The following is a 14,196-nucleotide window of genomic DNA, read 5'->3' on the forward strand; positions in this document are numbered from 1 at the left end:
CGCCCCAACAGCCCCGCCCCAACAGCCCCCACCTCAACAGCCCCTCACCCCATCAGCCCCCACCTCAACAGCCCCCACCTCAACAGCCCCGAACCTCAACAGCCCCCACCTCAACAGCCCCCACCTCAACAGCCCCGAACCTCAACAGCCCCTCAACCCAACAGCCCCCACCTCAACAGCCCCCACCTCATCAGCCTCCCCCGCCCCAACAGCCCCCACCTCAACAGCCCCTCACCCCAACAACCCCCCCCGCCCCAACAGCCCCCACCCCAACAGCCCCTCACCCCATCACCCCCCCCCCGCCCCAACAGCCCCCACCCCAACAGCCCCCACCTCAACAGCCCCTGACCCCATCACCCCCCCCCGCCCCAACAGCCCCTCACCCCATCAGCCCCCACCTCAACAGCCCCTCACCCCATCAGCCCCCACCTCAACAGCCCCCACCCCAACAGCCCCCACCTCAACAGGCCCCACCTCAACAGGCCCCACCTCAACAGCCCCCACCCCAACAGCCCCCACCTCAACAGGCCCCACCTCAACAGGCCCCACCTCAACAGCCCCCACCCCAACAGCCCCCACCTCAACAGGCCTCACCTCTACAGCCCCCACACCAACAGCCCCTCACCCCAACAGCCCCCACCTCAACAGCCCCCACCCCATCACCCGCCCCATCAGCCCCCACCTCAACAGCCCCTCACCCCAAAAACCCCTCACCCCAACAGCCCCCACCTCAACAGCCCCCACCTCAACAGCCCCCACCTCAACAGCCCCCACCCCAACAGCCCCCCAACCCACCCTAAAAGGGGCCGTCCATAAATGACGTCACGCACCTAGGGGAGGGGTCAGACATTTGTGACGATGCGTGACGAGGGGGGGTTTGAGAAATGTGACGTCACATCAAAATGCGCAACTTTAAATAAATATAGAATTACATTTTGATTTAAAGCTTTCGTGACTGCAGGGATTCATATTCTTGGTTCTTTCGGTAATAATAATTATTTTATTGTTTCCCTTCTACGTGACTTTAAAAAAATATAATAAAAATATAAAACAATAAAGCAATTGTTTTATATTTTTATTATTTTATTGTTTCCCTTCTACGTGATTTTACCGAAAGAACCAAGAATATAAATATAGAATTGTTATAACACTCCTACAACATCAGAGTGCAGCGCCACATTAAATACGCACGCACTACAATGACAATAGTTTAAAGCGATTTGAAGCATGTTTTATTTTCAAAATGGAAATATGGTTTTGGGGGGGGGCAGAGCTTTGTGACGTCATATTTCAGGGGGGTCTGACTTTTTGTGACGCCGTGTTATGAGGGGGGGGTCAAAAATTGTACAAAATAGCGTGACGTCATTTATGGACGACCCCAAAACCCTCCCCCCCTACAACCCCCCTGTATCCCGTGTGCGCGGCATCACACTGATGACAACAGAAAAATGAATAAATAAATGTTGGTCGTAAAAAGTAATGTACAATAAATTATTATATAAGACATTAATTTATTTGTACATAATAATAAATCCGCGTCGCCGATGTCGTGGCGGCCATCTTACGCAGGGTGATGCCGGCGACGTCGTCATCAGGGAGTGACTGACCCCCCCCGCCCCTGCTGGACGTGGCCCCTGAGTAAGATGGCCGCGATAGCTTACGCGGGAGCGGGGCAGCCCCCTCCTTCGCGCCCCCTCCCCGACTGGACCCGCGATGTTTTCCCGCGAACGGTGCGAGAGTCGCAGATATCGCGATATCGCGTAGCACGGCACACGACGCGATGTGGCGTTACACACGACACGATATCGTGAGAGACGACACGATATCGTGTGAGACGACACGATATCGTGTGAGACGACACGATATCGTGTGAGACGACACGATATCGTGTGAGACGACACGATATCGTGTGAGACGACACGATATCGTGTGAGACGACACGATATCGTGTGAGACGACACGATATCGTGTGAGACGATACGATATCGTGAGACGACACGATATCGTGTGAGACGATACGATATCGTGAGACGACACGATATCGTGTGAGACGACACGATATCGTGAGAGACGACACAATATCGTGTGAGACCACACGATATCGTGAGACGACACGATATCGTGTGAGACCACACGATATCGTGAGACAACACGATATCGTGAGACGACACGATATCGTGTGAGACGACACGATATCGTGAGACGACACGATATCGTGTGAGACGACACGATATCGTGAGACGATACGATATCGTGAGACGATAAGATATCGTGAGACGATAAGATATCGTGAGACGATAAGATATCGTGAGAGACGACACGATATCGTGAGACGACACGATATCGTGTGAGACGACACGATATCGTGAGACAACACGATATCGTGAGACGACACGATATCGTGTGAGACGACACAATATCGTGAGACGATACGATATCGTGAGACGATACGATATCGTGTGACGATACGATATCGTGAGAGACGACACGATATCGTGTGAGACGACACGATATCGTGTGAGACGACACGATATCGTGAGACGACACGATATCGTTTGAGACGATACGATATCGTGAGACGATATGATATCGTGAGACGATACGATATCGTGAGACGATATGATATCGTGGGACGATACGATATCGTGAGACGATACGATATCGTGAGACGATACGATATCGTGAGACGATACGATATCACGTCACACACAACCATGTGGTGGCGATATACTGCGCTGGCAGTAGTGCACAGACGCAAATAAAACATCGTCAATAACAACTGTGTGGCCTTAAAAGGACCAAAAACATGGGACAGGCGACGTTTCGGACAATGTCCCTTATTTATAGCTAAGATAAGGGTTATTGCCCGAAACGTAGCTTTTTTCATTTTGTCATTTTCAAGAAAGTTTTTGCTTTACTATAAACTAGCAACCCGCACGTACTTTGGACGCTTGACTGTCCCTCCCTCCCTTCCAGCCAGCCAGCAAAACTTTTAACCTTATTAAATAGAGTCCACATGAGTCGTCCTGCCAAGGGAACTTTATTCATACAATAACCACCAACACGTGTAGTGCACGAATCCTCTTGACACAGCCAACTAGTAAGGGTTGTCAAGTAAACAGAACGTGGCCAATTCGTCACTAGAACAGCACACCGGTGTGTTGGAGAGCCGAGCCACAACATTTTCAATCTGAGTACGACGTTTCGCCAGTAATAACAACTAGCTTCATCAGGCGACAGCCATATTTGTGGAGTAGTCTTTCTGTTTCGTTCCTCCATGAGACAGATGCAGCCCTTGAGCGTCACCGTCATGGCTCAGACCAAGACGACCCCCGCTCCCCCACCCCACTTTGCAGTGGTAAATTCGCCTCCTTACCGCACGTTGGTGCACATTGAGAGCCACGGGTCACGGCAGCAGGCACGCTCAGATGATGAATCCTCAGATGATGAAGTTATTCCACGCGGGCACAGAAACCCAGCCAGCCTCGCTGCGCGCAACGGAACGTGCCACCCGCGGTGTTTCCATTGCCACTTGGGTCGTGACCGTGATAAACTCGGCGTGAGCGTGTCTCCTGGTTCGAATCCTCCGAATGTATATTTTTCCACGTTTCTCATGTAGTCTCAGTGTAGCTGACCCATTGTCTTATATAAGCGTGTATGTAAATGGGTTTTTTGTTAATATATTTTTTTATTTAGACCTGGCTCAATGAGACTGGCTTATTGCAATTTTCCACTGAGTAAAATTCCCCTTTCAGTGTGCAGTCTAAATAAAAATATATTATTTATTCATTTGATATTCCCAGAAACGGATTAATAGTTTGGTCGATGGTATGGAAACTTATCCGAAACCACACAATTATTCACAACAGTGAAATTTTCTCCAATTAAGGGTCCAGGAATGAGCAAAACAATTCACGCACGTGAAGTTAAGGCGCTGAAAAACAATCAACCGTATCCCTAATGAAGAACCTTTCTCTGAGCAAATATTACTTAACAGATTGTTGAGAGCAAGCGCTATTAGCGAGCACAATATGAAGGGGGTGGGTGGTCAGCACCACGCCCGGCCACCTTTGTCTCCTTCGTTGCGATGTATACACACCGTACCAGGTATTCATTTTTTAAGGCTGAGTAGACCTAGGGGAGGCCCAGGCCAGGTTCAGATAAGTCACTGGTGTTGACCGTGAACGAGAATCGAACATGGGTCGCCGCCGTTTCTCAGTAGGGCACCATACTCAGAAACATGCACTTTGACACCAAAGACCATTAAACAAAAGCTCCCACATGCTCCAAAAAGCATGAAGAAATGCATATTTTAAATTATGCAAGTGAGACAGCGTATTGACAATTTTAAAAAAGTAAAGGCGGCTTGGGCAGGCCACGTCATGAAAAAGTAATGAAGGCCAGTGGTCAAGCCTCATGACGGAGTAGCAGCTAAAGGAGGGAATAGATGAAGGCTTATGGCAGTAATTTTCAAGAAAATAAATGACCAAGCATCCCAACTGCAGGACCCTCATGATGGCGAGTCTTGGGCCTCACCAACGCTTTCCCAGAAATAAATATTATCTTAATTACAAAGATGACAGCCCCTTGTCCATTCACAGCTGGAGGACACCCTACGTCGTGCGAATCATGGTCGTGTTACCAGTCAGTGTGGGTTAACGAAGTGGTTGGGGCCAAACCCAAAACCGGCTCAGATATGAATCACCACCATCAGCTGCGACGCAGACTGAAGCTCAGGTCAAAGAGACTATTAGCACAATGTGCTAACCACTGCACCACCACCATTATTCCAAATTCCGTATTATGCGCACAAGCATGCGCTGTTGTTAAATACACATACCTTGTCCGATCGCCACATAGCGACGAGAGATCCAGTGACGGCATTGAACACGTCCGGTTTTGCCGAAGCATTAGTTTTACGTTGGACGTCAAATGGCAAAAAAATAACAATATCACCACGCTCGTCATGACGATGAGGCGAGTCCGTAAGCGAATTAAAAAAGTTTAATCCAATGTTAGTTCCATGAACTTTGACTTCAATCTAGCATTCTACCGTCACGTGTTTAATCATCACAACACCATTGTAATATACTGCAGCAGTAGCCTTAGTGTTGTATCAATACCAAACACCAATTGTAGCAGTTTTGTTGCAATGTCTTGTTTTGCATGGGTACGTTGAAACTTTTCTCAACCACAGTACTTCAATAGCTGCGGTCAACATTCATTAGTAATTTAGTCAAATAATTTCCAGCTCAAGAGCTCAGGGTTTACAGCCATAGAATCCGTGCACCTTCCCAAGTACAACTGATCTAGCCACACGCTAGCAGCAACTTATTCTCACATCCTAATTCCCCTTTCCAATTAAGCACTTACACATCACCTGCAATTGTAAAAACACAAAACCCCGAGGCACAGCTTTCAGTGCCCCAAACTACAGCCACAAGCCACCAGCTATCATTAGTCAACTAAAGTGGTTATTTACTAGAATTCAGCCGATGGTGTTCAGCAAGGTGGGTGCGCTATCGGAGCATGCGCAAACTTTACCAATTGCATATTTGGCAGTATACGACCTCCGGCTTGTGGCTTAGCAGAGCAGGTGCACTCTGCTGCCAGCTTCATCAATCCCAACCATCGTCGTAAGCTCTACATCAACCGTTTGTCGAAGGTGAATTAATTTCTCAGTTTTAAGATATTATTTCTACAGTTTCTATCATACTTTTCAAAGGACTCCCCTTTGCCAGACTTTTGCTTCAATATGCTCCCGACTGATTGCAAAGGTTACGGAAGCAAATTGGCTCATTACAGACGGCCTCGCTATTGTTGAATGCTTGATGTACTTGTTGCTTCAGACAACTCAGGACTAGATGTTCTCCTCTGCATGCGATACACTTCACCCAAAAGAGTAACGCAACGGTGAGCAGTTCTTGTGGCCAACCAAATTGCACAGCAAATGCTTTACACACCAGCGTGCCCATGGACTCCTATGGGACCTACAAGGATGAGCAAGAGCCTGGGGGAAAAAAAAATTGGCCAGCCAATGGTTACATAACACATCCAACAAGAGCCGTTTGTGTCTCCACTGGGGGAACCGCAGCTCTCAATGACCTTTCACATTACAGCATGTGCACTTGAGTATTGACAATACATTAATTTGTTGGGCTAGTATACAGGACACGTAGTGTAGGGGAAATGTTGGGCTGCACAGTCTAAACAACATTTATTTTCCATCTATACACAGCAAGTACTCCTCTTCCTAGCTCCGACAATATGCCCCTGGCTCTGATAAACCCACTCATCCTACTCAGCCTCAAATCCTGGTCAGGGTTAGTGTAGAGCTTCCGAAATTATTATGCCACAACCCCATCATGGTCTAGATTTACAAATTATCAGTTTTGTGCACTATTTAGTGTAATTTTAGATTGGGACATGTAAAAGGCGAATTGCGCTGGGGCATACATTATATTTATCGAACTCTGGGTTAAACAGACAATTCATTGACAATAAATGCCTCCAATCTTGGCCAAGTTATTGTTAAATCAAGCATTTAAAGTTCTGCATTAACCTTTTGAATAAAAACAAAGACTCTGCTACTCTAATTGGAAAGTCATCTTTATTTTGGTGATAGGTCTGATTGTACGTAAGGGTAAGTATACAAAAATGAACATTAACAAAGGAGGCCGGTCTGCACGAGCTGAACCTACTCTTCAAAGAAAGGATAGAGGATCGATGTGTCATGGTGAAGTGAGGACTAAGGGCATGGGGTTGGTACAGCAGCTAGACAAGATGCTTTTGCAGGCTGTCGCTGTGTTTGCCTCCTCTCCATGCAAGCGGACCATTCATCAGACGTTCAACAGCGTCCGCATGATGGAGCTGCCATGCAGGTGGACGACGGGAAGCTCAGATCTCCTCCTCCTGAGTCGACTGATTGATGACCTGGAGCAAAACAGATCGCACGCACAGAATGCGAGGGACAAGAGCTGGCACCGATGTCGCATGGTATTGCACCGAGCCCAACCAACTTGTGCACGGTGTGGTCAATCTGTGCGGTCTTGGTGCGACTGCACTATACCTCGCCGTCGTGGGTCTCAATGGTCTTGATGAGGACCGTCTTCTTGTTGAAGGTGCTGGCCAGGCGATCAATGGCAGGGCTCGATTCTGTGTGGGGATAATCATATTGTAATCAAGTATACACACACACACTTCCACTCTATGCACGCATTTGTGATATGGGTGCACCGTATAACAGAATTCCGATACACCCCAAAGTGCGGTGCACACTGCTTATACCTCGGAAGTTGTACGACGTAGAAGAGAACTGCTGCACCGGAAGAGCAATCCTAAGGGTGACAAAATATACAGCGTCAGGACGTTTCATACTAAAGCTCTAAAATACAAAGGTCGGGGTCGGTCTATCACACCGTGTCAAACATGAACCAGCGCCCGTCGTGTGCCTAGTACCGAGTCTCCTCGCCCTCCAGAAGCTTGCGGTAGGTGGCAATCTCGATGTCGAGCGCCATCTTGACGTTGAGCAGCTCCTGGTACTCCCGCAGGTGGCGCGTCATCTCATCCTTGAGGTTTCGGATGTCGTCCTCCAGGCGCGCAATTGTGTCCTGGTATCCGGCCGCCTCCAGCCCAAAGCGGTCCTCCATCTCGCGCATCTGCCGCTCCAGAGACTCATTCTGGCGAGGGGGTGGGGGGGAAGGCAGGGGAACACGGATGCAGAGGATCACAATCGGCGCTCATACGGTACGCTTGCACAATATCTGGGACAAATGAGTTTAGTATTTTTTAATAGTGTGTCTGTACATAGATTTATGTTTTGATATTAGTGCGAGTCGCTTGCACATTGTGGTGTGACAGCGTCCGTCCCCCGAGTGTGCACTTACCCCGCCCTTGAGTGCGTCAATCTCGCACTGCTGGGCCTGCACCTGGCGACGGTAGTCATTCAGCTCTTGCTTGGCTGCACGCAGAGCGTCGTTGTTGCGGGAAGCTGCCTCGCTCATATCCGCAAACTGTAGCACAGAAAAACATTATTTTTCTTCCTTCATTTCAAGACCATAATCTCCCAAAATGCTTTCATTTCTCAAACCTGTAAAAAAAAAAGAGGCTTAAATAAATACAAAACCAGAGACTCATTTAAACCATTTGGATGCACCGGTCGCTTATTTTGGAGGCGTGCGGGCGTGCAAATAGGTGCCTGGGCTGTCTCTTCTACACACCTTAGACTTGTACCACTCCTCGGCCTCCGCCACGTTCTTGGAGGCGATTCCCTCGTACTCGGCGCGGATGTCGCGCAGCGCCGCAGTCAGGTCCGGCTTGGCAGTCTGCTGCATGTCGTACTCCACGTGCACCGCTTGCTCTTGCACCTGCACCTGCACCTCGCGTAGTTCCTGGACGGCACACACACACACACAACGCGCGCCGTGTGGGAGACACGTGGGGGTCACGATGAACCCGGCGACACGAGTTGGATTCCCATTCACGGACAATATCGGTGACGAATATATGAACCTGTCTTGGCTTTAAATAAGCACGTGTTGCGCTGTGTAAAAACATCTGCACTGGGGGGAGACTGAGGCAGCTGGGCATCTTACCTGGCCCCACTATCCCCTACGTGTGCTCTCCTTCATTAGGTGCTCACTAACAGCACGAGATTTTTATTTTGACATCCTTTGTATCATGGGCACACTTATGCACGGCTGGAGGACCGAGCGTCTGCACCGACACGCCACAGGTAGTCACCGCCGTGCGTGCCGGGTATACGCATGGCGTGTGTGCATCTGTGTGTGTGTGCTGCGTGCGTGTACCTCATCATGGATCTTCTTGAGGAAGGCGATCTCCTCCAGCAGAGACTCCACTTTGCGTTCCAGGTCCACACGTGCCAGGGTTGCATCGTCTACGTCCTGAAAGAACGGGTGGACGAGTTCAGGCAAGGTTGCGAATCAACAGGACAGAGAAATTAGCCCTCTTCTACGCCAGTGTCTTTTGTTGAGATCACGTTTGGTGTGTAATGTACAAGTATAGACATCTAGTCACAATAAAGACAATTCATTTTAAACAAACAAAAAAATCTCAGCATATTAATTATCATTTACTAGAATATGGTTAAGGTACAAGGCAGTGTGAGTGCTTCATGTGGTGGGTTCACGGTCTACAACCGCCAACGCAGTTGCTTGCGTTTTTGGTCAATTGTTTGTGGACGTGTGGCCACTTAAACGAGGTCACACCTGACGGAAGGCGCGCAGGTTCTTCTCAGCCTCCTCTCGCCCGCCCATCTCTTCCTGAAGCCTGCAGCAGAAAAGACGACGACACCTCCGATTATCACGGTTGGCTACGTACGGTGCGAAAGAAGTTCAACATACGCCACATACGGTATCAACATTGAGTCCACTGCTACAATTCCCCCCTGCCTCCATTTCCGAGGGCGTCGCAGGGAGTGTGGGCCATCTACCACAAGATGGCAGTGATGTGCCACATGATACAGCTGTTACACACAATTATCTTAAGGGAGGCATCGTGCACATTAATTAAACGTGCAGATGGGTCAGCCTGCGATGCACGAGGCCCAATCACAAAAAAGTCATCACGGTGAGCAACGAATTATCTTTGTAATAATAAACGCGTGTGGTAAACAAATCAAGTGGAAGCAATGAGAGGTGGGGGTGGGGGGTGGTGGAGCAACATCATCCACAGCCAGAAGCGAGAACAAAGCGAGACTCCGGACCACGCCCGGTCCCTCCTCCCTCCCTGCCCCCACCAGCCCCATCCCACCCAGCGTGGACCCGGGGAGTTACCGATGGGGTGCGTGGGGGGGCCCCACCACCACCGCCACATTGGAATCTGCTGGAATCCGTTAATCCCGCCCGCCGCGTCCTCTACTGCCCTCTGCTGCACCCGCTCACTCCTGCCCAACTTGACAGATGCCCTTCCCTTGTCTACTACGGCTTCTTGGAACAACGCCCTTGCGGCGCTGCTTGTTGGGAAGAGACCCGGCAGGGAGAGGGGGGAGGGCTCCATCATCCCGTGGTGGCGGCGCCTCATAACGGGACGCGGCACCTTCCACTCCACCCATCCCACTCCACCCACCCATCCCACTCCCTCCACTCCACCCATCCCCACACCCTCCACCCATCCCACCCATCCCCACCACTCCACCCATCCCCACCACTCCACCCATCCCCACCACTCCACCCATCCCCACCACTCCACCCATCCCCACCACTCCACCCATCCCCACCACTCCACCCATCCCCACCACTCCACCCATCCCCACCACTCCACCCACCCACCACTCCACCCACCCACTCCACCCACCCACTGAAACAATGAGAAACGACCGCCTTGGCAGTGGCGCATAAACGGGGGGGGAAAAAACTCGGCACATTCGCCAATAAAGACGGTCTTAAAGGCGAAACAAATGATATATACATGCGTGCCGTTGGCGACGTTTCGGCCAATGGTCATTTATAAACGACGTTTCGGGCAATGATATTTGATGCGTTTTTTTAAGGGAAAGATTATAAAAAGGAACGTGTTCAGTTTGCGATTTTAGACCGTCACCGCCAGACGACGTCCAACTAGTCGCGTTCACAAAGTAGATATCTGCACCCGATACTCGTCCACTCTTACGATGTCCACCCCGTGATGTTCATTCATAAACGTACACCAGAGGTCCTCGACTATTTAACGTCCCGCGCGAGCCATGCACCCTTGACCACACAACTCCACCCCGAGTCACACACCCCCAGTTTCCTCCACCGTACAACTTCCACCTTCCTTGCACATTCAACTCTGCACCGCGACTCCTCCGCTCACCCCGAATTCACCACATCTAGGGTCCTCCACCTGGCCCGTTCATCCCATCCCTCCACCACACAGTCGTCCCGTCCACCCGCCCCCCCTAACGCCGCCGCCACCCACCCAGAGGCCCCCCTCTCACCTCTGCTGAAGGCGCTGCAGATCGTCCAGCAGGTTGGCTCGCTCCACGTCGCCGCGCGCCTTCTCGCCCGTGAGACGGTCCACCTGCAGGCGCAGCTCCCTTAGCTCCTGGTCGTAGATGCCGTCCACCCGGGTCGGCTCGCGTCCCTTGAGCTGGGTGATCTCCACGGTGAGCGCCTTGTTCTGCTGCTCCAGGAAGCGCACCTTGTCGATGTAGCTGGCGAAGCGGTCGTTGAGCTCCTGCAGCTCCACCTTCTCGTTGGTGCGCGTCGTGCGATACTCGGCGTTGAGCGCGTCCGCCAGCGAGAAGTCCACGTTCTGGCCCGACAGGGCCTTCACGTAGGAGGCCGACGAGCTGCGGCCGCCGAAGCCGGACTGGGCGCTGCTGCCTAAGCCCACGGAGCGAGATGATCGGATCATGCCGCCGCCGCCACCTCCGATGCTGCTTCCCCCGAAGCCGCCTCCACCCCCGAAGCCGCCGTAGCCCGAGGAGCGGGACGAGTAGGAGCGGGTGGCGGTCGAGCTGGTCACGGGGCCGAACGTGCGACGGTACGAGGAGACTCGCTGCGAGGACGACATGGCGACGTTATGAGTTGTTGTTGGTGGTAGCGGTGTTGCTACAAGTGGCGGTGGTGCTTGACTGCGGGATAAGAGAGCGGCTGGTCCGTGCGAGAAGAGCCGGAGCGACCCTCCCGCCTTTTAAAGAGCGCGGCTCCTCCCCGGCCCGCCCCCGCCGGGCGGGCGGGCGGGCGGGCGGCCCGCTCCGGCACCGAGGACACACCCTGAGCCCGGGCGTCCGTGGCCCCCCAACGCTTCATCGACGGGGAACTTCCCGAGGACCACACCCAGCATCGCTGGGACCTCGATCACCACCCCCGAGATCAGTCGTGAAAAGCGATAACGCGTAGGATGATGAGTGGCAGATGAAATATCAATGCTCGCAGATGGAGAAACAGTCGGAGGTCTGGGTTGCATTCTGTAATTACCAATTCCGAGTGGTCCTGCATCCCCCCCACCCTTGACCCTCTCTTCCCCATCTGTGAATGCGATAGTGGCCTCGCCCGGCGAACCCCCTGCCTGCAACACAATAGATTTTTCCAATCACCTGGTAAAAAAAAAACCCAGCATCCCAGGGACCCCCATAAAACCACACTCAGCATCTCTGCGACCACACCCTAAACATCTCTGGTCCCCGCCTTGCATCATTGGGATCTCCATGGGACCACCCCACAATCCTGGTTCGACACCCTATATTCCAGTCACCATACTCGGACCACACCTTTCAATCCCCTACCAAGCGCAGTGGTGAGTATTCCCCCATCGCCTATCTTCCTGCCATCATCCCTTTCTCCGTCTCTCGAGCCACCGTTTATTTGTCGTCTTAACCTCTTCCAGGGTTGTTCCGTGGTGGAGGGGACATCCCGGTACAGCTCTGCCCAGAACCGCAATTAAAACACCTGCACCGCAGCACACAATCACAAACAGAGCGTCTGCGCCACTGCTTACACAATACAAACACGACGCCAATCACAATCTCAAACCACATGAATGGAAAGGGACAGGAACGCCATCTCAACCACAGACACTATCTCAGCCTTAAACAAAATCGACCACAACAGTGGCGGGGCGAGTGCAGTATCGCCCTCTGTGAATCACGGGTCAATGAAGGGATCTCAAACAGTAACTCTGCGTTATCTGCTTCCGTAGGCCGTTTGTTCACATAAAGGGGTGCACTGCTCTGCTCGAGATCCGAATACGTTGTGTGATGAAGTGTGATGAGGTCAGCACTGTGTAAGAGGGTCGGGGAGATGGGAAGAGGCTAAACGTGGCAGAGCACCGGAGACGCTGTGGCAGATCATTAGAGACGGGAGGGGCGAGCACGGAATTCTCGATTTGGGGATGACAGATCATGGCAGACGTGAGGTGACACGACACGAGAGACTGTATTCATACAAAAGAAGAGACGGGGGGTTTCCCCTTTCCTGTTGCTGTTCCCAAAGGGCGGAATGCTCCACCCGATCGACCGACCGTTGCCTCCTTGACGATATTGCCGCTGATTTATCCCAGCTGCTGCGCAGGCCAACGCCAAGTAGTAAAATTAACGCTGGTTTGGAATCTAATTCCACAGCACATTGCAACACCTATTTTTATTCGAAGCCGTGGCTTGGCAAGCGGAGCTCAATCGGAGGACTGTGCCGGTGTTCGTGCTTAGTTATTGGCGGTCATCCCGGTGGATGTGCGTGTGTATTGATCTCCATGCGTGTGTATTGATCTCCATTTGGTGCGTTCACATTTGGCACAAGGTCAGCACACTCGCCGCTGGACCTGTTTTCAGAACGACTGTGGTTCGATTCCCAGAGCCACTGGTCACGAGGGAATGACCAAAGAGTTGTGGTCTACTGTTTGTATTAAAGACCCTTAAATAGCGTCATTCTAAAAGCCACATCGCAAAGGAAAATTAAGCCTAAATGACCAGCGTTTGTAAATGTTTAACAACCCTTCCCTTAAATAATCTGTAACAAAATAATAATTCGCCTCGCTGTAGAGAATACCATTAACAAAGTAAATAACGAGGTATATTATTGCCTACTTTAAAAAGTTGGAGTTTTTCTTACTAAAACAATGAATCCCCTTGGGCTCTGGTTAATGAAAAGACGATGAGTTGACAGAATACGGCTTACATAGTGACCCATGGTATCTGCGTGGAGCAAGGTGAATGGTTAGCCACATACACCCGCATATAATCATTGTGTTCATTTCCACATCACCACAGAGGCTAGCTACATATACATAATTTAGAGATGTATTTTCTACTCGAAAGACGTTTACATTTACAATCCAGCTGAGCCCCAGTGCAGAGCAGATTAACTCTACGGTCCTGTGGGACTATCTGGCGGCAGGAATTTTTGCCGAATGATTTCCTGTTCAGTAAGGTAAAGAAAGACCGCAGATTTCAATCGGAATCTACATCATCTGTCTCGGTGGGGCCCATAGCACCTCCAATTAGCACGATTGGCGACGTACGGTGCGAAAGAAGTTCAACATACATAGACCACGAATGAAGCTGAATGAAACTCTGCATGTATGTTGAACTTCGTTCGCACCGTACGTAGCCAATCTGCGCTAATCGAAGGTGCGGGGGTAGGAGAACAAACTAAACACAACACGCAGTTCTAAAGGAATGCGTTTTCACTCGAGATGTAAACGTGTTTATAGCTCCGGTGGCTTCCTCATATCGGAAGGAAGAGCGTTCCAGAC

The 14,196-nt window shown here is 51.0% G+C and overlaps 1 protein-coding gene across 1 annotated transcript; it reads right to left on the reverse strand.

The window, feature by feature from the left end:
• Positions 1-6,591: 6,591 nt before the first annotated feature.
• On the reverse strand, positions 6,592-11,628 carry LOC116950144 (desmin-like). Its single transcript, XM_032967660.2, has 9 exons — positions 10,940-11,628; positions 9,228-9,288; positions 8,808-8,903; positions 8,220-8,390; positions 7,887-8,012; positions 7,459-7,679; positions 7,288-7,337; positions 7,070-7,155; positions 6,592-6,933 (listed from the first exon to the last, which is right to left on the reverse strand). Exons 1-9 carry the CDS (start codon positions 11,515-11,517, stop codon positions 6,898-6,900), a joined length of 1,425 nt encoding a protein of 474 aa, XP_032823551.1. The 5' UTR covers positions 11,518-11,628; the 3' UTR covers positions 6,592-6,897.
• Between the last annotated feature and the right edge of the window lie 2,568 nt (positions 11,629-14,196).

The sequence above is a fragment of the Petromyzon marinus genome, chromosome 2 (genome assembly GCF_048934315.1).
Source record: "Petromyzon marinus isolate PM22_M1 ecotype Great Lakes invasive population chromosome 2, UKy_Petmar_22M1.pri1.0, whole genome shotgun sequence".
NCBI classification, from domain to species: Eukaryota; Metazoa; Chordata; class Hyperoartia; order Petromyzontiformes; family Petromyzontidae; genus Petromyzon; species Petromyzon marinus.

Coding starts and splice junctions, on each gene's coding strand:
- LOC116950144 (XM_032967660.2), bottom strand. CDS start 11,517: ATGTCGTCCTCGCAGCGAGTCTCCTCGTACCGTCGCACGTTCGGCCCC. Junction 8,904..9,227: donor ACCTGCGCGCCTTCCGTCAG/GTGTGACCTCGT, acceptor CCGTTCTTTCAG/GACGTAGACGATGCAACCCT. Junction 8,013..8,219: donor AGGAGTGGTACAAGTCTAAG/GTGTGTAGAAGA, acceptor TCTGTGCTACAG/TTTGCGGATATGAGCGAGGC.